Here is a 24,813-nt window from a genome sequence, read left to right on the forward strand (position 1 = left end):
AGATATTGCATAAGAGGACATATGTGTCTAATACCTGGTCTTTGCATCATTCCGAGTTTTGAAGAGTCACGGTCAATAACCAATGAGAGAGGTTACATCAGAGCAGGCTCCCCGAATCGTCACGGCATCTCACGTTTATAGCCCTTCTGATCTGTGTCTGACTCTAAGCTCCTTTCACGGTCATATCGTGCATCCTCAGAATCTCTGTTTGCCTTCCCTAGGGGCGGTAATCGTCGATTTTTGCACGATTCTTCATGGGAAAACTCAGGAATTTAAAGTTGTCCACTCCCTCTCCACTTCCTGGGGACTCAGATTCGGATTCTTCTCCTCGAGATATGGCGGACGCCATCACACCAAAACCAGATCCAATACGAGGAGCCATTCCTAAATCGCGCAATAAAGAGAAGTTGTCCTCTTCCCTCGCTTCTTCTAAACGATTGAAGAAGGATCCACCATCCCCAGAGAGTATCTCTTCATCCGCTCCCATGGATCTAATTCTGGAGGAGCTCCGTGCGTTCAAACCTTTCATGGAGGCTACCACCAAGAACATGCAGGCCATGCAGGAGAAATGGTCATCTTTGGAGTCACGTGTTCAGTCCTTGGAATCCCACACAGACTCCTTACAATCTTCTTCTTCCCACATTCCATCAATGGAAAAGGAGATTCTCCTACTTAAGCGCCAGACGGAGGATTTGGAAAACAGAAATCGCAGAAATAATCTACGCCTTTATGGCCTTCCAGAACTTACAGAAGGGTCAAACCCCACCACCTTCTTCCAATCCTTTCTGGCCAAGATCTTGGACGCCCCAACTTTAACCTCCATAAATATTCAAAGAGCTCATCGCCTTGGCCCGAGGACCACTAGTAAACCCAGAGGTGTTATCATGCTGTTTCTACAATTCACTGATCTCTTACAGGTCCTTTCAGCTGCCAAGCTCAAGAAACAAATTATATGGGAGGGTCATCGCCTCTATCTATCACAAGATGTCTCCAAGGCTACTGCAGATCGTAGGAAGAAATTTTTGGACATGCGGCCTCAGCTGCGGGCCCTAAATGCCAGATATGGTCTACTACATCCTTGTCTCTTCAAGGTCACCTATAAGGACAGAACAATCACGTATGAAGACCCTGTGGCCTTACAGGCGTTTCTCCAACAACATGGCCCTGACGTTATGGATGTATCCAGACCTGGTTGACATACTCTGCTTCTCCTTGTTTGAATTCGATGGTTTATGATTCTGTTGTCTCTTTGTTAACATTCTTGTTTAGTTAAACCATGACTGTCTTCTTGTCCGACAGTTGTTTTTGCTATCACGTGCCCCCTTTTGTGGTGTTATGAAGTGTAATTTAGCTCATCTGTAGTTAATACTTCTTATTTTTCTGTGACACGTCTTTTCCTCTCATCGCATATCCTTTTTGTTTCTACAGACATTGCCTTCCCTCTTCCTGATGTGTTATGTTATTCTTTTCGCAGTGCGCTATTGGATCCATGGTATTTGAGGTTTGTCTGTGTGTTCTGGTTGTTGTCGTCGCTGTCTCCCGGCGCCATCGCCCCATCCTCGTTTTTTGAATTTTTCGTTCCGTAAGTATGTTCCTCAGTCGTTCGTCTCGAACGTGTACTGTCTTTTTGTTGATTTTTGTCTCTGTCTCTCTTTCTATAATTGACTTCTTACCTTTTTCTCTTTCCTCTCTCTTTTTGCTTCCCCTTTCCTCTCTTTTCCCCCCCTTGTCTCTTCCTCTTTTTGTACTCAGTATTAGTCTCATAATGGTTCTCTCTTTTCCTTTCTTCCCTTTTCCCCCTTTTCGCTCCTTCTCCCTTTGCTCCTTCCCCTTTATCACTTTGTTGAGACTTTCTCAATTTTTTCAAATTATTTTTTCTGCAATAACAAGCATGTTGCTGTCAGTTGTATCTCTTTGCTGTTCCATTCCGTGTTACATCATGGAATGTTAAGGGTTTAAGCAATCCCATTAAAAGACAAAGGGTTTTATCGCATTTAGCGAGACTTAAATCTGATGTTGCCCTCCTTCAGGAGTCACACCTCTCTGATTCGGAGGCTTTGAAGCTTAAACGTTGTTGGGTGGGTCATGTGTTATGCTCCCCCACAGTTTCCAAGAAAAATGGTGTTGTGATTTTATTACATAAAAAGTTAAATGTTTATTCAATTTCTCATGAATGTGATATTGATGGTAGGTGGGTTATTGTTACATTACTTATTGATAATATTCCTATCACTCTCTTTAATGTGTATGCCCCAACTGGAATTGATAAATATTTTTGGCCCTCTATTTCAACAAAGCTGTCCTCCCTCTCTGGAGATTATATTCTTCTTGGGGGGGACTGTAATCAAATTATCGATCCCTTCCTTGACCGTCATTCCAACGTTAAATTTGTCCCCTCTAGGATGCACTCTCAATTTGTTAACACCCTTCAAAATAATGCCCTGGTGGACATTTGGAGATTATGTAATCCTGATCTCAGAGAATATAGTTTTTACTCCCCTCCTCATCAGTCGCAGTCCCGTATTGACCATATTTTCCTTAGCAAATCCTTATCCCAACACGCTATTCGTTCAGATATTGGTTCTATTCTAATCTCGGACCATGCCCCAATTCATATGGACCTAGACCTACTTCCTTTTTCCCCCCACTCCGGCAGGTGGCGTTTCAATAATGCTTTGCTTACAGATTCGACTTTTTGTTCTAAATTTACTGCCTTCGCCACGGAATTTTTTCTTCTCAACCATACCCCTGACTCCTCTTTTGTTTCTGTTTGGGATTCTTTTAAAGCAGCCTCTAGGGGTTTTATTATTAATTTTGTGGCTAGTCGCAAGAAACTTCGAGAGGCCAAGTCTACAAGCATTTTAGCCAATATTAAGACTTTGGAGCTTGATTATCATGCTTCTAATTTTGAGGCTTCTCTTAAAAAACTTATTGATGCAAAAATCTCCTTCAATAGGTTTACAACTGATGCTGCCTCTAATCTTTTATTAAAATGTAATTCCAGATATTATGGAGGCAAAAACAAAATGGGGAAACTTTTGGCTAATTACTTAAAGATAAGGAAGGAGCGTTCAAAGATTGAGTCCATTAAGACTTCCTCTGGGATTTCGTGCTTCAAGGATAAAGATATTCTTTCTGAGTTTGTTAAATTTTATGACAATCTTTATACCCCCGAACACACTCCGGAAACTACGGATCTCCTTTCATATTTTCACTCAATTCCTCCCCCCTCGACCTCTCATGTGGATTTTACGGATCTGGATCGGGACATTACGCCCCTTGAAATTTCTCTTGCAGTTTCTAAATTACGACATGGTAAATCCCCAGGCCCTGATGGATTCACTATTGAATTTTACAGTCATTTCGCCTCCCTACTCCTCCCTAAATTATTACTCTTATTCCAATCCTTCCTTGCGGCGGGATCTTCCAGTGGCTCCTTTCAACAGGCTTTAATCTGTCTAATTCCCAAGGAAGATAAGGACCACTCGTTATGTAAAAACTACAGACCAATTTCTCTGGTTAATACAGATTACAAAATTTTGGCAAAATTATTGGCACTACGCATGGATCCCCTCTTACCCGACCTTATTGATCCTGAACAATCGGGTTTTGTCAAGGGCCGTCTCGCATCTGACAACTCCCGTGTTTTTCTTAATATTCTTAGCAAGGCTACCTCTTTGTCACTTCCCTTCGCGGCTATTTCTTTAGACGCGGAGAAGGCTTTTGACAGGATTGGTTGGGATTTTATGTTTCAGGCCTTACGCTGGATCGGCTTTACCCCCAAATTCATATCTATCATTTCCTTACTCTATTCTAATCCCCAGGCCTCTATTTTTGTCAACGGAATGACCTCGGATTACTTCTCATTACACAGGGGAGTACGACAAGGCTGTCCTCTATCCCCATTACTTTTTGTTCTAGCCCTGGAACCCTTTCTTACTAGAATTCGTATGGATTAACAGTATTTCTGGGTTTAATTTTGGTTCACGTCAGGTCAAAATGTCGGTCTACGCTGATGATATTCTTCTTTACTGCCTTGATCCTATTTCCTCTATTCCCTCTTTCCTTCAACAAATGTCCTCCTTCTCCGCGGTTTCTGGCTACCGTCTTAATGCTGATAAATGCGAGATTCTTCCCCTAAACCCTCTCTGTCAAAAACATCTCTTTTCCCAAACAGGTTTCTCTTGGCAGCCATCTAAGATCAAATATCTGGGTGTTTGGTTCGCCCCTCTCCTGTCTGACACACTCAAATTTAACTTCGATTATATCTTCAAGAAAATGGACACGGCTATTCAACGTTGGAACCCGCTCTTTCTGTCCTGGTGGGGTCGGCTTAATTCCATAAAAATGATGTTATCACCTCTTCTTCTATATACCATTTCCATGCTTCCAGTACATATTCCAGTTTCTTTCTTTAGACGGTTTGATTCCCTGTTGTTGAAATTCCTATGGAATGGTAAACGCTCCCGGATTGCTTTAGCTTCTCTACGCAAAGATAAGTCCCAATCTGGCGTACGTTTTCCGGATTTCAGAGAATACCATCGAGCTTTCTCTTTGAAGCAATCGATCCGATGGTTCTCTTCTGACCTTCCGTATTATCCACCCGTCTGGTTAAGTATGGAATCCTCTTTTCTTTCCCCTTTTACTTTTCGTTAGTATTTATCTTTCACATCTCCCTTGGTTCGCTTTCGCTCTCCTACTATCTCACACTCTCGCACTCTTCTTCTTCCTTATTTATCATCATCTTACCCGTCTCTTCTCTCCCTTCATGAGCAGCCTATATGGTATAACTCTCTCTTCAAAATACGTAATCGTACTATTTTTTGGAAGTCATGGTACTCTAAAGGACTGTGTTGAATCTCCCAACTAATTACCCAAGACACTCCTCTCTCTTTTCAAGATATTAAATCCTCTTTTTCACTGCCCTCCTCTGCTCAATCACAATACATTGCCCTACTTCCAGTCTTGACTTCATATCTTCATTCCTTGGCCCCATCTAACACTGTTCCTTTGGATCGCAAAGCTACCTCCTCATTATTGGAGACATCTCCATCGGCCTCTGCTATCTATAATTCTTTTCGATTCTCCACTAATAGATTAAAATCTAAAATTGAGACTGCATGGGAATTGGATCTTACCCAGGACTGGCCTTTGTCTTTCTAGGACAAAATATGGACTAAACTTCATAAAACCTCTAGAGCTGCTAATACTACCCAAACTTTATACTTTATTTATACTAGATCTTTATGTACCCCACACATTTTATCTCGCTTTTCACCTGACACATCTCCTACTTGTTGGTCATGTCCCTGTCCTGTTGCAGATCTCAAACATATGTTGTTTGAGTGCCCCCCTATCTCCAAATTTTGGCACCTGGTCTGGGCGCAAATACAAACGATATTTCATTTTCAAATTCCCTTCTCCCCTCTGCAAGTTTTTCTAGGTTCCCTATCACCAAGTCTCCCGCGATCGCCTCCCCACTATCTATTACTTGACCTCTTAATTGCTGTGGCTTTTCATACCATTACCTCTAATTGGAAACAGGTTGCAAACGTCTCCTATCACTCTTGGTGGAATGCAGTTTGCTTCCACCATCGTTTAGATACCAATTTCGTATCTCCCATTTCCCTAGCAGTTAAGCGTGACCTGCTTTGGTCACCTGTGGTATCCTATCTCTCCTCCTTTGCCCCAACACATGCTTCTCCAGACCTTGACACTGTTGAAGTACGTAAGCCGCCATGAGTTGGTTGATTTTTTTTTTTTTTTCTGCTATAGTGTTACCCTTTGTTATGACATTGTTTCTATTGTATCATATGATATTTTCTTATATATAGGTTTGTTTGTATTTTTCATGCTTGTCATATTTACTTTTATTGAGAGTCCCCATTGTATTGCTTATTATATGTAATATTTACCATGATTGATTGTACCCCCCTCCCCCCTTTTCTTTTTACTTTAATAAACTCAAACTTAAAAACAAAGAAAGTGCAATTTATGAAAGGAAGGGAAAAAAAGCGAAATTATTGGGTAAATATATTTGGGCACCTTTAATAAAATGGAAGGAATCAATATAATCTTACCTATTGGTTTGGGAAGATAATGATGGTTGATAAGAATTGTGAATTAGTGTTTCCTTAATGTCTCATGGGAGTGCCTCTTGTGTTTTCTTTCCCTTTCATTCCCTGTTTCTTTTCTTTTTTCTTTTTTTCTGTTGCTTTTTCTCTTGTTTTTATTTTTTTATTTTTTTCGCACTTGCTGTTATTTGTACGCTTCTTGTTTTCTAAGATCTGCTTTTTGCCTCAAGTAGCATAATTTTTTGTGGATATTGTTTGCTGTATGATATTATGTACCTGTACTGATTTCTCATGGTGGAAATGGGGGATAAAAATCTTAATAAAGAGATTAAAAAAAAAAAAGGAAACATTGGAGCTGCGAGTTTTTCAATGAAACTCACAACGATTTGGCCTCTAACTCCATTTGCTGCCTGTATCAGAATTTATTCTTCAGGGTCTAAATGTTTTACTGGGAAAGCTGGGAAAGGCAAAATCCACATAAATCACACTAAAAATAATATTTCCTTACAACAAAGAGAATATGACACTTTACATCGCGGTTTTTACACATCGATGCAATCACAACGCGGACGTTACAACGACCGTGTTGTTACAACGTAGTGCCATCACAACGCAAGCCGCTAAAACGGCTTGCGCTAGATGGCGCGCTGGACTTAGGAATAGTATGATTTACAATTCCAGCTCCATTGTGCACAACTCTAGGGAAGGTGTTGGAATAGTAAATCATATTATTCCTTAGTCTAGAGCGCCATCTAGCGCAAGTCGTTGTAACGACTTATGTAGTAATGGCACTGCGTTGTAACAACGCGATCGTTGTAACGACGCGTTGTGATTCCATTGCGGTGTAAAATCCGCAAGGTAAACGTTGTTTCCCTTTGAGAGTGAATGTGCTCCAATGAAAATGATCACGAAGCTTGTCCTAAATTTGTTTTTGAAAACCATTGATAAAATGTTAGAAATCCAGACACATTTGCCCACATGAAACATTCACACAGCTCCTGCATTCACCGACTCACCTCTCCTTACAACGACATAGAAACAACACATACACGCAGCCCATCAATTACCAAGATCCTAATATAAAACTAGAACTACTGGCTTTGTGAAAGCTTGTTTCAATTGAACTCTGGGATTTGTAGTTTTGCTACTTTCGTTGTCAACAGTTTCACGGAGGAACTTTATATGGAAAAATGAAGCAGAGCTGGAGATGTAAGCATCGCATCAGAATGTGGGCGTATCCCCTTTCATGTACCGAAACTAATGACATGGAGGTGTCAGACCACATAAACAAAGTCTGGCATGGACTTTAGCCGGAGAAAATCGAAAATGCAGAAGCCCACATGGTGCAGCATTACTGCAATTTGTTATGACTGCAATGGCTCCCATGTTTGCTCGAATCGCGATTTTCAGGGCAAGTGGAACGAGGGCCAAAGTGCCGTGCATGAGGGAGGCTGGCGCCGCACACAACTCCAGTGCAGCCACAGAAATGTCACATACATGTAGATAAAAACTTAGCAGCTGTGCCAGTTATTACAAGTTGTCTTGGAAGCGAGGCAGGGATGATGTGTACGCAGATCATCTGTCAAAGCAGTTTAACCGGTCCTGCCCTCCGTCCTGCCCTGGGGAACGGCTGCACAACACCTTCTCTGAAGGGATGACCTGGTGCCGTAGGTTTCGATTCCTTGCTTCTCTGGGCGGTGCCACTCACGTGATGAAAGACTGTAGCAATCGTTTCCGACCTAGCGTGTCCGTAAGAGAACCCCGGGTCTTGTCAGCGCCAGACCTCTGTGCAAGGGCAGCTGCATAAGACTGATGCAAACCGTACTTTATGCAACAAGCACAGGACTCACGCTGCTCTGACAGGCTGCTTTTGGAGAGGTAGGTGCCAGCACTCAATCGGAGTTTCTGTTTTGTCTGATCCCTAACGTAGATTTCAATTGACTTGACATTGTGGTTTGGTGATGTGGAAAGTAGCTCCTTACTGCACATGCACCCAGCGCAGATCTTTGAGCAGAACAAGCAGATTTACATTCTTAGCTCCAGATTTATGTACCTTGAAGATACATGTACAGCATAGTATGTATAAAGTTAGGTATAGAAAATCAAGACACATTTAATTGTCGATATTTTTTCGATATTTTGCCGTCGATTTTGTATCCCATCGATATTCTGGAGTGGCTATTCTGGAGTGCGCATCTTCCAATGTGTGTAGCACACTTTCCAGGGCAGCATTGGTGGAACCTGATTATAATTCCACTTCTCTGACCAGGAGCGGCTCGTGCCAGGGAAAGGAGGCGGGGATTCGGGGAGGGGGGATGGGGGACAGAATTGTAAAATTAAAAAAGAACTTACCTGAAGCTGCCGCTGTTCTGCTCCTCTCTTATCCACTCCACTGCAGGCAGGCACAGGCTCCCAGACTGCACTGCGGCCAATCCTGAAGCTGCTCTCATTGGATTGGCTTGAGCACCAATGATTTGTGCTCCCAGAGGGACTGGGAGCCTGTGCATGCTCCCTCCCTCTAACCTAGCAATGCAGCTTGTATTGGAGAGAGCTTCAGTGCACATGTAGGTTTGGCCGGCCTAAGACGGCCGGCCAAACCCAAATGGGGAGTAAAGGCAGAGCACATATCACTCCCCATCAGTGCCTGTCATCACACTGACCCCGCCCACAAGACTCAGCACAAGTAAAAAACCAACAATAAAACAGGTTTAAGCCCATTTTATTATTGTTTTATTTTTCACATTTTTGAGTGTGCTGTCATTGCCGCGACGCTCCTCCGCTATAGCGGAGGAGCCGCCCCTGTCTCTGACTAGGATTGACTTACTCGCAAACATCGGAGGGTTTGGAAATGCCGCTGTGGCTGGAGCACTAACCAACAACACTATAGCATAGCTAGATCCAATGATGATGAGATATGTTTGGGAGGTTATGGGCAGGTACAATGCCCAAAGGGCCCTATCTTATTTCATCCACTGTCTCTGATGGTGTCATCCGGTTATTTTACTCTAATGTAGGTTATTTCATGTGATGACACAACACAGTTTTAAATAAGGGTCCAGGGGACGGATATTTAGAGACCTATAGTTCAACTTTATCCCCACAATATACCAGTACAAACAACACAGAAGTTGAACAGGTTTATACTACCTGCCACTCAAAGTTAAAGGGCGGGATATCAAGTTGTGACTAGAACGAAAATCTCTCATTCAGCTAGGACAATTTCAACAGAGAAACGGAAAAGATCCGAAAAAATCCCCCATTGGCTAAACTCATCATCTGGGATAGTGACAGCTACCATCCTTCTAAGCGGCAACAACAGGAAAAAATTCCCTTGCCGTATTAAGGGTTGAGCTGTATGTCTCACAGTCACTTCAATATGTTGAACAATGTACCAACTGCAGGAGATGGGATAAAGTGTATGAAAGGTAAATTATGGGATTTAAAATTGTCTACCATGCAGCTATCATAATTTTATTAGAGCTACAATGGTGACAAAATTAAAAAGCGTAATTGGCCTTTGACATAATAGGCCACGATACTACCAAGATTACTAAAAGCAGGCCAACATGTTTCTGCCCAACTGACCATACTAGATCGGGCATTCGTCAGGACCATAAGTAGACATATATACACTGTGAGAAAAACGTGAAAAACAAGAGAAAAGTGATCAGACAATTCCTGTTAATCCTTAGATACAAACACAGGAGAGTTGTCACCTAAAAATAAACAATAAAAGTTATTGGTACAGTTTGTCAGTGAAATTATCACTAGCACAACTTTTAACAGTCACAATTGCTTAGTACCGAGGTAATGCGCCCAAAGTTTGACGCCATCACGATCGTGCAACACTCATAAGCAATTAAGAACTTACCCTGCTCTGCTAGGGTGTGTGCCTCACCTCACTTATTGCAGCACGAGGCGTGAAGCACCGCTCTATGAAGGTAATGGATAAACACACCAGTAAGAAAAACTTTTTACCTAACATGGTGCCTCCCTTCTTATAACATAATGCTCCAAGAAATTTTGCAGCAAACCAATGTGGGCCCCAATTGCCTCGCTGAAAAGACATTTACACCCATCATTCCAAATTTCTACATGGACTCAATATTTATGGGTAGGTAGTGAATAAAGCCCCTGAGTCCCAGAGAAATCGACTTTTTAATAGGTTAGCGTAGAGTCGCCTGATAAATTGAAACGGCAATCGACTCATACAGTTTGTTGAAACCATGCGAATGGCAACCCAATTCTATCATTAGGGCACACTCCTCTCTGGTGCCCATGAGGCTCACTGATACGATATTATTTAAGGTTCCCAAAATTCTAGCATGATCACAGAAACTTTCTTAGACATTATTTCTATATATTCAAGATGGCAACAGAACATTCTCGGAGAAGCTTACCTCTCCGTCGGTTGCTCCCGGCATCCAGGGCTACAATCAGAGGCCCGGAGTGCCGGCATCTCATCATTTTTATTTTCACTGGTGCCTGACGGGCGCATGTTCAATTACGTAACGTAAAACACGCCACGTTTGATGGGAATTGTAGTCGGAGGTCCGGAGTGTCGACATCTCACCTTTTTCGTCAATGTCTGAACGCGCGCTTGACGTTGCGATGCTTCATTACGCAACTTATAACGCGCTGTGTTAGATGGGAAGTATAGTTCTCAGACAGAATAAGTTATGGAGGTGATCCTCGCTATATTTAATACACGCGAAACAAATGCGTGCAGAAAAAAATGTATTTCGTTAAAAATCCCGTCATAACACCTATTAAGTTCGTCTCAATTTTATCTATATTGTACCTTAACGTCATCCTTCTGTGGCCAAATAAAATACCTACAGAATTGCATCACCAATCGTTATACCTATGTGTTAGATGCTAAGTCTTAGTAAACAAACTTACGAAAGGTCCTGTAGAGGAGGAGGGAAAGGAAGGATAAATAACCATATACAGAGCGGGAGAGGGGATGTGGCGGTATAAAATCAAACCAAAATCTACCTGTCACCTCTCTACTCTCCTTCCCAATCTTACAGCTGTATCAGTAGTTATTATAGGCTATTCAAAGTAAGGTCCAGGGTATGTCATCATTCAGTCCCTGTTCACTACTTGACACCCTAAAAATCCAGCGTTGCTCCTTTCTAAATAAGTATGTTTTTAGGTCTGTAACATGAGGGGGTATATATGGTTTCTCCAACACAACCCATCTCATATCTTCCGCTTTGTGTTTCAATGTAAGGAAGTGTGATGTAAGCTTTGTAGACTGTTTATTGCACCGGATTGTGCTCTTATGTTCTGCAATACGAGTCTTGACCTTTCTCAAGGTCATCCCCATATACCTCAGATGGCACGGGCCAGAAGTTTGAGGGATACTTTGGTACACACGAGACCACAGAACAAAGTGGTTTCATATACTCAAAGGCTCTGGGATATGCCACCAGTAGAGGGCCACTATCCATGTGGGTTTTGTACAGCATGCCCACAGACAGAACATACAACTCAAATAGACATTGGCACCATTAGACCATGGAGACTGACTGGCCACACTAACTGTAACAGTGAGCGCGTGATATACCAGATCATGTGCCCGTGCCATCTGAGGTATATCGGGATGACCTTGAGAAAGGTGACATACCCTGGACCTTACTTTGAATAGCCTATAATAACTACTGATACAGCTGTAAGATTGGGAATGAGAGTAGGGAGGTGACACATCTAACACATAGGTATAACGATTGGTGATGCAATTCTTTAGGTATTTTATTTGGCCACAGAAGGATGACGTTAAGGTACAATATAGATAAAATTGGGACGAACTTAATAGGTGTTATGAAGGGATTCTGCACGCATTTGTTTCGCGTGTATTAAATATAGCGAGGATCACCTCCGTAACTTAATCGGTCTGGGAACTATACTTCCCATCTAACACAGCGCGTTATACGTTGCGTAATGAAGCATCGCCACGTCAAGCGCGCGTTCAGACATTGACGAAAAAGGTGATATGCCGACACTCCGGGCCTCCGACTACAATTCCCATCAAACGTGGCGTGTTTTACGTTACGTAATTGAACATGCGCCCGTCAGGCACCAGTGAAAATAAAAATGGTGAGATGCCGGCACTCCGGGCCTCTGATTGTAGCCCTGGATGCCGGGAGCAACCGACGGAGAGGTAAGCTTCTCCGAGAATGTTCTGTTGCCATCTTGAATATATAGAAATGATGTCTACGAAAGTTTCTGTGATCATGCTAGAATTTTGGGAACCTTAAATAATATCGTATCAGTGAGCCTCATGGGCACCAGAGAGGAGTGTGCCCTAATGATAGAATTGGGTTGCCATTTGCATGGTTTCAACAAACTGTATGAGTCGATTGCCGTTTCAATTCATCAGACGACTCTACGCTAACCTATTAAAAAGTCGATTTCTCTGGGACTCAGGGGCTTTATCCACTATCTACCCATAAATATTGAGTCCATGTAGAAATTTGGAATGATGGGTGTAAATGTCTTTTCAGTGAGGCAATTGGGGCCCACATTGGTTTGCTGCAAAATTTCTATAAGAAGGGAGGCACCATGTTAGGTAAAAAGTTTTTCTTACTGGTGTGTTTATTCATTACCTTCATAGAGCGGTGCTTCACGCATTGTGCTGCAATAAGTGAGGTGAGGCACACACCCTAGCAGAGCAGGGTAAGTTCTTAATTGCTTATGAGTGTTGCACGATCGTGATGGCGTCAAACTTTGGGCGCATTACCTCGGTACTAAGCAATTGTGACTGTTAAAAGTTGTGCTAGTGATAATTTCACTGACAAACTGTACCAATAACTTTTATTGTTTATTTTTAGGTGACAACTCTCCTGTGTTGGTATCTAAGGATTAACAGGAATTGTATGATCACGTTTCTCTTGTTTTTCACGTTTTTCTCACAGTGTATAGATGTCTACTTATGGTCCTGACGAATGCCCGATCTAGTATGGTCAGTTGGGCAGAAACATGTTGGCCTGCTTTTAGTAATCTTGGTAGTATCGTGGCCTATTATGTCAAAGGCCAATTACGCTTTTTAATTTTGTCACCATTGTAGCTCTAATAAAATTATGATAGCTGCATGGTAGACAATTTTAAATCACATAATTTACCTTTCATACACTTTATCCCCTCTCCTGCAGTTGGTACATTGTTCAACATATTGAAGTGACTGAGAGACATACAGCTCAACCCTTAACACGGCAAGGGAATTTTTTCCTGTTGTTGCCGCTTAGGAGGATGGTAGCTGTCACTATCCCAGATGATGAGTTTGGCCAATGGGGTCGATGATGGGATTTTTTTTGATCTTTTCAGTTTCTCTGTTGAAATTGTCCTAGCTGAATGACAGATTCTCGTTCTAGTCACAACTTGATATCCCGCCCTTTAACTTTGAGTGGCAGGTAGTATAGACCTGTTCAACTTCTGTGTTGTTTTTAATTCATGTGATGTCCTGCAATGCCTAGGGATTTCCCAATTAAACCAGTGGATGCTGGGCACGTAAAGATGAAAAAAGTACCAGGTTGCTCCTACTTGGAGCATCAAATGATTCAAAGCACGTTGCCATCATAGATGACACATGTGACTTGTGCACTTCTTAATCTTTAAGTACATTGGGCCTGTGGGCCATATTCACAAGCCCCTTGTGCTGCTGGTGCATCACCTTTTCCCCTCAAAAAAATTATGCACCTGTGGCGCAAGGGGCTTGTGAATAAGCCCCTGAGTGTTCAGCAGAGTGGGAGTTCTGGCATAAATGAGCTGAGTTTTTGCTCCACCAAACGCAGTTCCTCCACTTCATTGTGGGTGAACGCCTTGTTTGCAGACAGCGGTTCTTCAGCTGGCTGTGCTGTCAGAAACCTTTTCCTAGCAGCAAGTGTCACAGGTCTGTCCTGGTTGGGATGGCGCTTCACCACTGATTGTTTCTGTCTGGACTGCCATGCATGGTATTCCAGACCCTGGATAAATGCTCGGGGAGCACAAGGAACATTTGTTTACTTTTGCTCATAGAGAGAAACCCCTGCTTAAGGGTTTTCTTAGTGTAGAACAAAAAAGCATGATCAGCAGGCTGCCTTGGCATGGCGACCCACTGGTTGCTTTTGATGCTGAAACTGCTAAACTGATGTGGATGGGAGCACTTTAGGCAAACATGCTCCTTACAACTGGCAGAGTACTAAAAATAGAGTGTCAATAATACTTCCTCTATTGATCTGCTCTTTGTGTATCACCCCCTAAATTTAACATAGGACTCAATTGATAAACCAGGTGACAAGACCTCTCATTCGTTGATCAACTGCATTTATTTAACTTTGTTATGTAGATATGCTATAGCTGTATGTCTGGTAACACGAGACCTCAAGCTGTGGTTCAAAGACTCAAAAATTGCTTTGATTATCAATGCTATGCAATGTTTTCCAGAAACACACCTTTCACAATTAATTAAAATCCTAGTCATACTGAAGGACACATATTGAGTGTAAAATATAAGTGGTTGAGAAGCTTCCCATTTTTAATCCTAGGATTTTCTGTGTTCCCAATATTTGGTCCATTGTTTAAGAGCATCCATGATACCAAAAACACACATTTATTGAAATTAGATCTTGGTAGTATATTGATGGTGAATAAGTATTCCTGGGGCCGTATTACACAAAGTGCCCTTGGGGTGCAATGGGCATGTGTGCCCGCTTTGTGCGCACCCAGATCACACATCTTTGGTATTACAGAAGGGGCTGCAGACACTTGTGCAGTCCCTTCTACAATATTGTTTGCGCTGGTGCTCATACAGTGCCATAGTTATCTCGAGAGCGCATTCCCTCATTTGTGGAGGGAACCTCTATGCCGCTGTCCCCGTGCCATATTATAGATGCAGGTGCAAGGGCAAAGAAGCTGTCAGGAGGTGAACTGAAGATGCACCACAAAAAAGTGGCGCACTGTTAGTGAGATCCTTATTTCCGCTCTGTAGAGGGGGGAGTGAGTCCCATGGAGCCCTCAGACATCCCCTTGCAGGCCGGGGCAGTCCCTCACTGCAAGGCCCTCTATCTCCTCTCTTGAAACTGCAGGTGGGCTTCAGCCTACCCTGTGAAACATGGAGCAGCTTTTAAACAGCTGCTGCAAATTTCACTTGAATGCACTGCCCCCACGGCAGGCGCGCATTCACGGCTATCACGAGGTCAGTAAATTCTGCATAATAGGGCACATTTTCCCTGGTTCTGCCTAGTGCACCTTTTAAAAGGTGCGCAGTGGTGCAAACAGGGAAAGTGCACCCTGTGAAGAAGAAATATAAACCCAACAGAGGCGTAAACATATTTATGACTGCCTAAGAAAGCTTTGGGATTATAATCCCCTCTCAGGAGGTTGGGAACAAGCCCGTACATACATTCTTGTTGTCCACCAAAATGTATGAAACTATAAAATTAGAATGTTCCGGGTGCAGAATTGTAGCCTGAAAACAAAAGCAAACTTGCAAAGGCAGGCCAGATAATATATGATAGTACTCAACATTGCAATATTTGCATATGTTACAAACAAGATGTTAAGTGCTCCAAATCTGTAATAAAAGTCTTCCACTACAATCAATATTACAACATTTCCATAAATGCTATGATCCCTAAGGAATTTTGCGAACTCTTGACTTTTGCATTTTCAGATTGGAATCTATCAGTTAATCAATCAGGTTTCTTGTAAAGCGCGACTACTTGCACGTAAGGGTGTCAAGACGCTGAGTGGGGAGGGGGTGGATCTGCAGTTAAGTCGAAGAGCCAGGTCTCGAGGTCTTTCCTGAATTGCGGCAGCATGGTGATTGCCTGAGGTGCAGAGGCAAGGAGTTCTAGGTCTTCGCCTCGAGGTAGGAGAAGGATCTTCCTCCAGCCGAGGTCTTGCGGATCCATGGATGGTGGTGATGGCCAGTTTGGCTGAGCGGAGATGTTTGGTGGGAGTGTAGAAGGAGAGGTGGTGTTTGAGGTATGACGGTCTAGCATTGTGGAGGGCTTTGTAGGTGTGTGTGAGGAGCTTGAATGTAATTCTTTTGTTGATAGGTAACCAGTGAAGGTCTCTCAGGTGGTCAGTGATGCGGATGCGGCATGGGATGTTCAGGATGAGTCCGGCTGAGGTGTTCTGGATGTTCTGCAATTTCTTTAGAAGTTTCTGGGTGGTGCCAGCGTAGAGTGCGTTGCCATAGCCGAGTCTGCTGCTGATGAGCATATGGGTGACCATTTTCCTGGACTCGGTAGGAATCCACTTGAAAATCTTATGAAGCAGGCAGAGTGTGTGGAAGCAGGAGGATGAAACTACATTGATTTGGTGGTTCATTGAGAGCAAGGAGTCTAGGATGATGTTGAGGTTTTGTGCGTGGTCCATGTATGTGGGGGGTTTGGAGAGCTGCTGGCCACCAGGAGTCATCCCAGCCGAAGGGGGTGGAGCCCAGGATGAGGACTTTGGTTTTGTATGAGTTAAGCTTGAGGCAGCTGTCCTTCATCCTGGTGGCGACTGCCTTCATCCCATTGTGGATGTTGCTCTTGGTGGCTGTGGGTTCATCTTTGATGGAGAGAATCAGCTGGGTGTCATTGGCGTAGGAGACAATATTAAGTCTGTGTCTATGACTTAAGAAACCAGGGCCCAGATTTACAAAACTCTCACACAACTCAGCGCTGCACCCAAACTTTCTGTGCTGTGTTAGAGGGAGCAAGAAGGACAGCACCGTATCCATTGAGATATGGCTCTTTCCTCCTCTCTCCCTAAAGCCGGCACATAATCAGGACGCCGGGTGCCATGCATACACCTTTACATCTTAGTGCAAAGGTGTCTGCATGAGTCTAGTATAGGTTTTGTACTGGAAGTGTATCCTTCTAGTACAAAATACTATGCTTAGACTGACTTTACAACATTTCCTACTTTGTATGAGTGCTGTACAGTGACGCACACATGCACATTTGGAAAAGAAAATAGATATGAAAGCATTACTCCTTTTATCACCTTCTTTCAAGTGGCACTGATTTTTGGTGCAAAAACTTGTCTACTAATGTTAGTAGACAGGGTTTGCACAAACAACCAAGGGTGCTAGCACAGTAACATCCATGTGCCACCTATGGGACTCCCCCTTGACGCAGGCATAAAGGCACAATTACTCACCTGTGTGGTACTTACCGGCATGGTAAAGGCTGGGTGGCAATGGCATTGCATGGTAAAGTCTTAGTTGTAAAGGCTGTTTCCCCTTATAGACATCCAGTCTGCAGCTTCCTTGCTCTGATGAGGGAAGAATGTGAAGAGATCCGGATGACTCTGATGAGTGACATTGTGCAGAACGTTCTGGACCAGCGACAAAAGATGGCCCAGATGATGAAGAAAGGGAAAACACCCATCACACGAGGATAGTGTGTCTAAGGGAATGGTATGACCAGAAAATACTTCTGAATGGATATGTAGATTTTTAGAAGAGGCCTTGGGCTGTGGATAAAAAGTGGAACAGCCACTTCATTGATCACAGGAAAAACATCATTTTGCAGCTGTGAATTGTAGGCAAAGGATCATAAGCAGGGGAAATGATTAACCCATAAAGCTGTGCCAACAGGTCGAGGGTCATTCATAGTTGGGATGACCGCCAGCTGGCCAAGTCAGCCGAAGCCCTGGCCTCTGTTCCCTGCCAGAGAACAACTTCCACATTTAGGGACCCCAAATGCCCAAATCTGTGTCTCTGGTCCTTTCTCTCTGTGTACATTTCTTACTGGGGAAAGAAAGTTAGGAAGAGCATGCATGATGCCAGGATGTGGAGTCGATGGGCGGAACCCTAGTGATGACGTGTTTCTGCATATCATTATCCTACACTGTGTCTGCATTACTGGAATTACCTCAGGCCACTGGGGGTAGGCATTAATTCCCAAATGTAAACACAAGTTTGCTGGAGATAAAAAGTAACTGCTTTTGATACAAAGTGTTGGCAGCCAGAAATTGCAGGAGCGTTGATAGGGAGTTTGCAAATCAAACATCTCTGTAATTTCTTGAGTGTTTACTGGCCATACATAACCTGGTTTGCCATTCATATGGTGGCAGCTAGTTATGGTTCGACGCCTTTTAGATATGGCCTAAGGGCTGGCTCTATTCTAAGAGGTGGTTGCCACTGCTTGTGGTGGTGTTTTTTGTGAATGCCATTTCCATTAGTAATGCATTTACAGCTGTGGTAATGACTGATAACAGATCTGTATTGTTACCCAACCTAATGAGACTCCTTATTTGCCCTCAGAGGACGAAAGGCGTTATCTCTGTGCAGTGGGATCTACATGAGTAAGGCCTTGGGTACGAATGGTTTGTTACTGGTGCGGTATTTATCAAACCCAATAGATAACAATATTGTATATAATGGCAATTATGAGTTTCCCTCTGAAAATGTGGGATGAGATGTTGATTTTGATGCTTACCCTAGGTTGGAGGATAGGGGCGGCTTTTAAAGCAGTCCGTCTCATATGCGCCCAGAGCACGCTGCCCCAGTACTAGGTGCTTCAGTGCACCTTATTGGAGCTCTATGTAACAGATGCATTTACTGTAGCCAGAGACGACTTTACAGCAAACAGTAAAATAAGACAGACATGGAGGATGGTGGTGGCTTGGCTCTGTGAGCTTCGGCAAGGTCTCAGTGGCAGAGCAGCGGCAGGAGGCAACGCTGCCACTAGCCACAAAGTGGCCAGTGTCCAGTAGCATCAGAGGGACTGGCTTTGAAGAATAATGGCAGCCTGTTGTTGCTGTGAAAAAAATGTACATTCTTCACCATTCTCTCTTAATTTGGCTAAATTTTACTAGGGTTGTGATATTACCCGACTTGGAGTAGCTAAAACAAAAGGCAGCTAGTTCTATTTTATACACATTGCTGATGTTTTTGTATATACCTCTATGAACGGCTATCCATTGACTCATAGGGGTAGATTTACAAGCCCTTTGCACCACCGGTGCTTCACATTTTGTGCCATACTAGTGGCACATTTAACTACTCCATATTTACAAGGACAGGAAAAGCCACGCTGCATGACTTTTCCTGTCCTTGTAAATATGGCCCCTTTGCTCGCAGCATTTTGCATGGGAAGGGTGTTCCATGGGTGTTGCTGTGAGTGTTGCCACGCAACACCCATGGAACCAGACACATTTCCAGATTTACGAGGAATCGTAAATCTGAAAATGCGTGTGAATGCTACACTTTCCCAGGGGAGCGTAGGGAGGTGCAGCGAGGAGAAATGTGTTAATTTCTCTTTGTTTTCTTTTCCTCTTTCTATCCAAACTGCATTTTGCAGCACCTATAGAACGAGGAAATCACCTCTAATGATTGTTTTTGTTCAGGAAGGGTTCCCTTCCTGCACACAAACAATCATTGAAACAATGCCATTTTTCAACTTCTATGTGTGCTAATGCAGCACACATAGAAGTTGAAAAACTGCATTTTCCAAATTGTTTTTCTGCAGGAAGGGAACCCTTGTACGGGTGAGTGGCAGATGCTTTCTTAGCCACTAAATTGCTGTGGGGCCTGGGGGCTCGTTGATCGCTCCCCCTTCTCTCCAGGACATTCAAACACAGTGGAGAGTGCTGGGCACATTGGTACATTCTCTGGAGCTGCAGGCAACACTACTGGTGACGGCCCTCTTCGGATGGCCTATGCCCTGGGGGACCTGACTGCTAGGGGCCCACCGAATGGCAGTATCAGCAAAAGCAATGGTCTGTAGAGACCCCAAGCAAAGGCAACTACAGCTTGGCAAACCAAGGTACTGGGGCACGGACCCCAGTGCAGGCATGGCCGAGGGAGGAGGCGCGGTGGCCCATGTCGAGTCTGAACCGGCCAGATCAGACACCCTAATGGTGGAGCTCAGGGCTGGCTTCAAGGCCCTAGATGGACGCTTTGACTGCTTGGAAAAACGTCTAGACAAAATGGGGGCCCGTATTGACATGCATGAGAAACGTCTGGACACCGTTGAAGGTAGAGTGTCTGACCTTAAGGACGCCGCTGCAAAATCGACCAAGTGTATAGATTGGATGGAAAAACTCCTCAAAACAGTTGCAATGAAGAACAAAGATTTGGAGGAGAGGAGCAGATGCAATAATATTCGTATACTGGGGGTTCCAGAAACTACAAATACTGGCTGCTTGGACCACGTTGTAGAAACTCTACTGTCTGTTCTATTAGGTAAGGAGTCCTTTACAACCTCCTTCCTAGTGGAATGTGCCAACTGGACTCTGGGCCCCGACCCTAATCCTGGATGTCCCCCCCAGCCCACTAATTGCCTGGCTGCTTAACTACTGCGACAGAGATACCTCGTTGCGACTGGCAAGAGAGAAGGGCCAGCTGACTTGGTAGGGATCGTCGATCTCTGTATCCTGATTTCACGGCCATGGTGCAGGAGGCCAGATGGAAATATACGGGGGTCAAGGCCACACTACGGAATCTGGGCCTCAAATATTGCATGATCTACCCTGCCCAACTTCGTGTTGTGGTGGAGGCTAGAGCTCAACTTTTTGACACTCCTGTAGCAGTGCAGGAGTTCTGCCGCAAACACTCGGAGACCCGTGGGGTGTGTAGAAGGGAACTGTCTAAAGACTCTCCATCTAATAGTGGCTCCGGGGCAAGTGTTGATCTATTCTCCACGGAATAAATGCTACCTGCACGCATGGTCACCAGTAACGCATGTATAATATATATGGGCTGAATAATGTATAAAGGTTTGAGATCTGTACTAGTGCCCTGAAACTGGAAACATGGCAAAAATAATGTTTTGTTTTAGACTTTGAAATCTCCTACAAGGTTGGGTAACTGGTGTAGCATTGTCACCCCCTTAGTGTGTTTCACTTTCTTTGTTGAAATGTTGATAGGAATGTCTATTATATTCCTTCTCTTTATTTCTCTCTTACTCTTATCTATGTTCAGTACCTTAGCTATGCTGGGACATCCCTGTTCTGGATCTAGCAGGGATGGGAGGCGGGTGGGTGTTGGGGGTAGGGATCATTGGATTAAGGGGGAAAGTTATGTTGGTTGCTTGTTATGGTTGCTGTTTTCCGCTTGCCTTAAATCTAGACACACACACACCCGACATTACTAAGTGCACCACATGACCACGCAGGGTAAGCTGGCCGATTTTACAGAGCAAACGCTAGTCACTTGGAACACCAGGGGATTAAACAATACACGAAAAAGGAAACAGGTCTTGCACTACATTCAAAGACACAAAGCAGATGTTGTCTTCCTTCAGGAGATTTAAAAAGAATGCTACAATAGTATCAATTAAAAACAATTTTAAACAAAAAACACGAGAGTTAAATGGTCCAACGATTCGTCCTGGTTTATTTATAAAACTTTAATAAATAAACCAGGACGGATCGAGGGACCGCCGTTTCTCAATCTAAGAGAGAGCTCAAATTGAATTTGCTCTAATACGAAAAAGATTTGAAGACGTTGCAATAAGGAACAGATTTGCTAAAAGAAAAGTATTTCCCGACGTTAACATAAATAGCAAAGGCTGGGAGACGTTATTGATTTTGTACAAGACGCCTTAACATACAGGATATGACCGATGGAACCATTAGAGCTATAATTGGGGTCATCTCACAACAACAAGTTCCTTCCTTACTTATGAGATTTTACCAAAAACCATTGACTTGTGTAAATGGATGAGAGCGCCCAATGACTATGATAGTGACATATCGTTTACCCACTGATAAATTCACAATGAACGGGAGGTTATAATGTTTCAGTCTTGAGAAAGAAGGTGGATTGAGATAAAGCCTTCGAAACGCGTCAACGCCCCGTTTTTTGTTGCCATAAACCCGGCTGTACGGACATCGTCCTAGATGTTACTATTGTGACCAAGGGCCATATGTAGGTAAGTTAAATTTACCGATTCCTAAATACCGAATTTTACCGAATCGGTATTTAGAAATCGGCATTTCGTATGTACCCAATTTTTCGGTAATTTTTTCCGATTCGGTAAAATTCTGAAAATGGTTACCGATTCCACAATACCGACCGGTATTCCAGAATCGGTATTTACCGAATCGGTATTTACCGAATCGGAATTTACCGAATCGGAATTTCAAAAACACATCAATTGAGGAATCAGCCAATCATGTGCAACCCCCACCCCTCCCAACCAGAAAGTGGCCACACCCAGGCAGGTGCACACAATCAGAACCCTCTGAAGAGGCTGGGAGTGCTGAGGAGTGCAACAGAGCCAGTGCCTGAACATTGTCAACTGATCCTGCACAATGGCCAGCCAGGACACAGATGGAGGTGAAAGGAAGAGGAAAATGATATTCAGCCTGAAGGAACTGCAGGTACTTGAGGAGGAGGTGGTGAAGCAGCACAATAAGCTTTTTGGAAAGCAGTCCCTGCAAGTTGCAGAATCGGAAAAAAGAAGGATCTGGCAAGGAATCCAGTCGCAGGTAAATGCTATTGGAGTGACCCCCGGGACATTGATGTGCTCAAGAAGCGGTGGTATGATATCCGGATCATCACCAAGAGGAAGATGGCTGATCTGAAAAAACAGGCCAGCCAGACAGGAGGAGGAAGGAACAGGGCTCCTGCCCTGACTGAACTTGAGCAGCTCGTGGAGTCCACGATAGAGCCTGAAAGTGTCGTTGGGATTGGGGATGCAGACAGCTCTGCCAGAGCTGCTACCAAAAAAGGTAAGAAGCATGCGCAGCATTGTGCCCCCCCTTCCCCTATCCCAAATCCCCAATTGGGCTATGTGATTCCCACTCCAGTACAGGTTTTTGTTCAGACCAGCAATGCATTATGGGTGATGTAGTCAGTGAAACCCCTATCATGACAGGAATCGCACCGAACAACAAGGCATGTGACACACATCTGCGATAATCAGGCAGAGGACAATGAGATAGTGTTGCAGAAATGTATTATGATGTGAGCAATGCAGGGCTGCAGGTACACTGAGCTAATGTAAAGTTTCTGTCCACAGGTGAGACATCGCGCAGGACTGCTCAGGAGAAGGGAGAGAGGGCACCCCGGAAGCACATCACCGAGAAGGCCACCACGAGTGCAGGGCACACAACACCACCACAGCCAGCCTCACCACCACAGCCAGCCTCACCACCACAGCCAGCCTCACCACCACAGCCAGGCTCGCCAACACAGCCAGCCACGCCACCACAGCCAGCATCGCCACTACTGCTAGCCTCACCAGCATCAACACCACCTGAAGTGGTGAGACCTAGGAGGCGTGCTGTTGCCAGACTGCATGTGTCCGAGTCCTCCTCAGAAGACTCGAGGGGGGATGAAACAACGACTGTGCCACTGGATGATAGCAATGCTGGTGTGCTGTCCACCGTTGAGGGAGCACACACAGGTGCCAGACGCCGCCGCAGGGCTCGTGTGAGCAGTCCACCTCCACAGGGTGAGAGCCATGGTGTCTTCGGAGGGCTGGAGGCAACCATGGTGAAGGTGCAGTGCCTACAAGGCAAGGCAATACAGTCGGTAGAACGACAAATGAAGTGCCTCAATGAAAAAATGAGCAACATTGACAGGGGAATTTCCTCAATGGCTGAGGGCATGTGGGAGATGGCTTCGGGCATGCGGGACATGTCCCAGCCTGTGATGCTGCTGTGCAGTAAAATGGATGAGGACAGAGCAACACGGCGAAGGGAGAGGCAGAAAATGGAGCACCATACGAGGGCAGTGAACCGACTAGCTACTGCCACTTCTCTGTTCTGCAGGCGCTCCGTGGCCATGCAGGAGGGGCTTGCGCACTGCAGCACTGATGTTTCTAGGGGGCTGGTTAAGGTGACCACTGCTCTTGAGGTGCTGCTGATGAGCCAATCTGGCAATACTGGTGCTTTGGATGTTGTGGACAGCGAGGACACGACCAGTCGGAGCAGCATTACCCCCCTGTCACAGACACACGGAGGAGCAGCAGACGGCATGGGGCTGCCACTGGTCCCACAGCCAGTGAGGACAGTCAGTCACTGGCATCCCGCACTGTAGTGCGTGGCCGCAGACGCTGATGCAGCACACACTTCCAGGACAGAGTTGGGTGAAGTAACCCATGACTTCCTACTATGGATGTCACCAATTTGATAGCCCAGTTTGGCCGTTTGTGTTGTGGCATAGTGCCCACAAATTAAAACTACGTCATTGCATCCAACAACTGGCTGTGTCTCCTTACTTACTTAGAAATAGTTGCATGTGATCTCTGCCCGTCTCTCTCTCCCATCTGTTGCTGCTGGCACTCCTGCTGCATTGGGCTCTGGCTGTGCAAATTCATCATCATTCTCCTCAAAATCTGTTATTTCCACTTCTGTACCTTTCTTTGTGGCAAGGTCGTGCAGCATTGCACAAGTAGCAATGATCTTGCAGCAGATGATGGGTGTGTACTGGCGTGCGCCTCCGCTTTTGTGGAGGCAGCGGAACCTGCTTTTCAATAGTCCAAACGTGTGCTCCACCACGTTGCCTGTTGATTTGTGTGCCACATTGTATCGTCTCTCACTCAGGGTTGACGGGTGTAGGTAGGGAGTGAGGATAAATGACCGCACGGCATATGCACTATCGCCTAGGTGAGAAAGAGGGTGCCATTAGTCACATACACCAATACACATTCATCTGCGGTAAGTATAAGGGAGTGTCACAGTGATTTACCTAGCAGGTATCCTTCTCCAAATTGTCCCGCAACCAGGCGTGTGTAGATCCCACTGTTCTGGAAGATGTAGGAGTTGTGGGTGCTCCCAGGAAATTTTGCTACGATGTCAGTAATTA

At 44.5% G+C, this 24,813-nt stretch overlaps 2 protein-coding genes across 3 annotated transcripts in view; both read left to right on the forward strand.

Annotated features, from left to right (window-relative positions):
* Window positions 1-24,813, forward strand: part of TRIM56 (tripartite motif containing 56) — a 132,699-nt gene that overhangs the window by 57,965 nt on the left and 49,921 nt on the right. The window contains exon 1 of one of the 2 annotated variants that reach the window (XM_085638053.1): window positions 1,159-1,582. The exons of the other annotated variant lie outside the window; for it this stretch is intronic. The gene's annotated coding sequence lies outside the window, so the exon portion shown is untranslated. Of the gene's footprint in view, window positions 1-1,158; window positions 1,583-24,813 lie in introns of those variants that run through there. 2 annotated transcript variants of the gene reach the window in all.
* On the forward strand, window positions 336-24,205 carry LOC146780117 (uncharacterized). The gene is made up of 3 exons (XM_085637120.1): window positions 336-864; window positions 7,830-7,952; window positions 23,024-24,205. Exons 1-3 carry the CDS (start codon window positions 336-338, stop codon window positions 24,043-24,045), a joined length of 1,674 nt encoding a protein of 557 aa, XP_085493246.1. The 3' UTR covers window positions 24,046-24,205.

Source organism: Triturus cristatus, chromosome 12 (assembly GCF_964204655.1).
Source record: "Triturus cristatus chromosome 12, aTriCri1.1, whole genome shotgun sequence".
Taxonomy (NCBI): Eukaryota; Metazoa; Chordata; class Amphibia; order Caudata; family Salamandridae; genus Triturus; species Triturus cristatus.

Bases quoted from the DNA above. Each gene is read 5' to 3' on its own strand.
- LOC146780117 (XM_085637120.1), top strand. From the start codon at position 336: ATGGCGGACGCCATCACACCAAAACCAGATCCAATACGAGGAGCCATT. The intron at 865-7,829 runs GTAAACCCAGAG...CGTGTCCGTAAG, and splicing joins CCTTGGCCCGAGGACCACTA to AGAACCCCGGGTCTTGTCAG. The intron at 7,953-23,023 runs GTAGGTGCCAGC...TTCTGTCCACAG, and splicing joins GACAGGCTGCTTTTGGAGAG to GTGAGACATCGCGCAGGACT.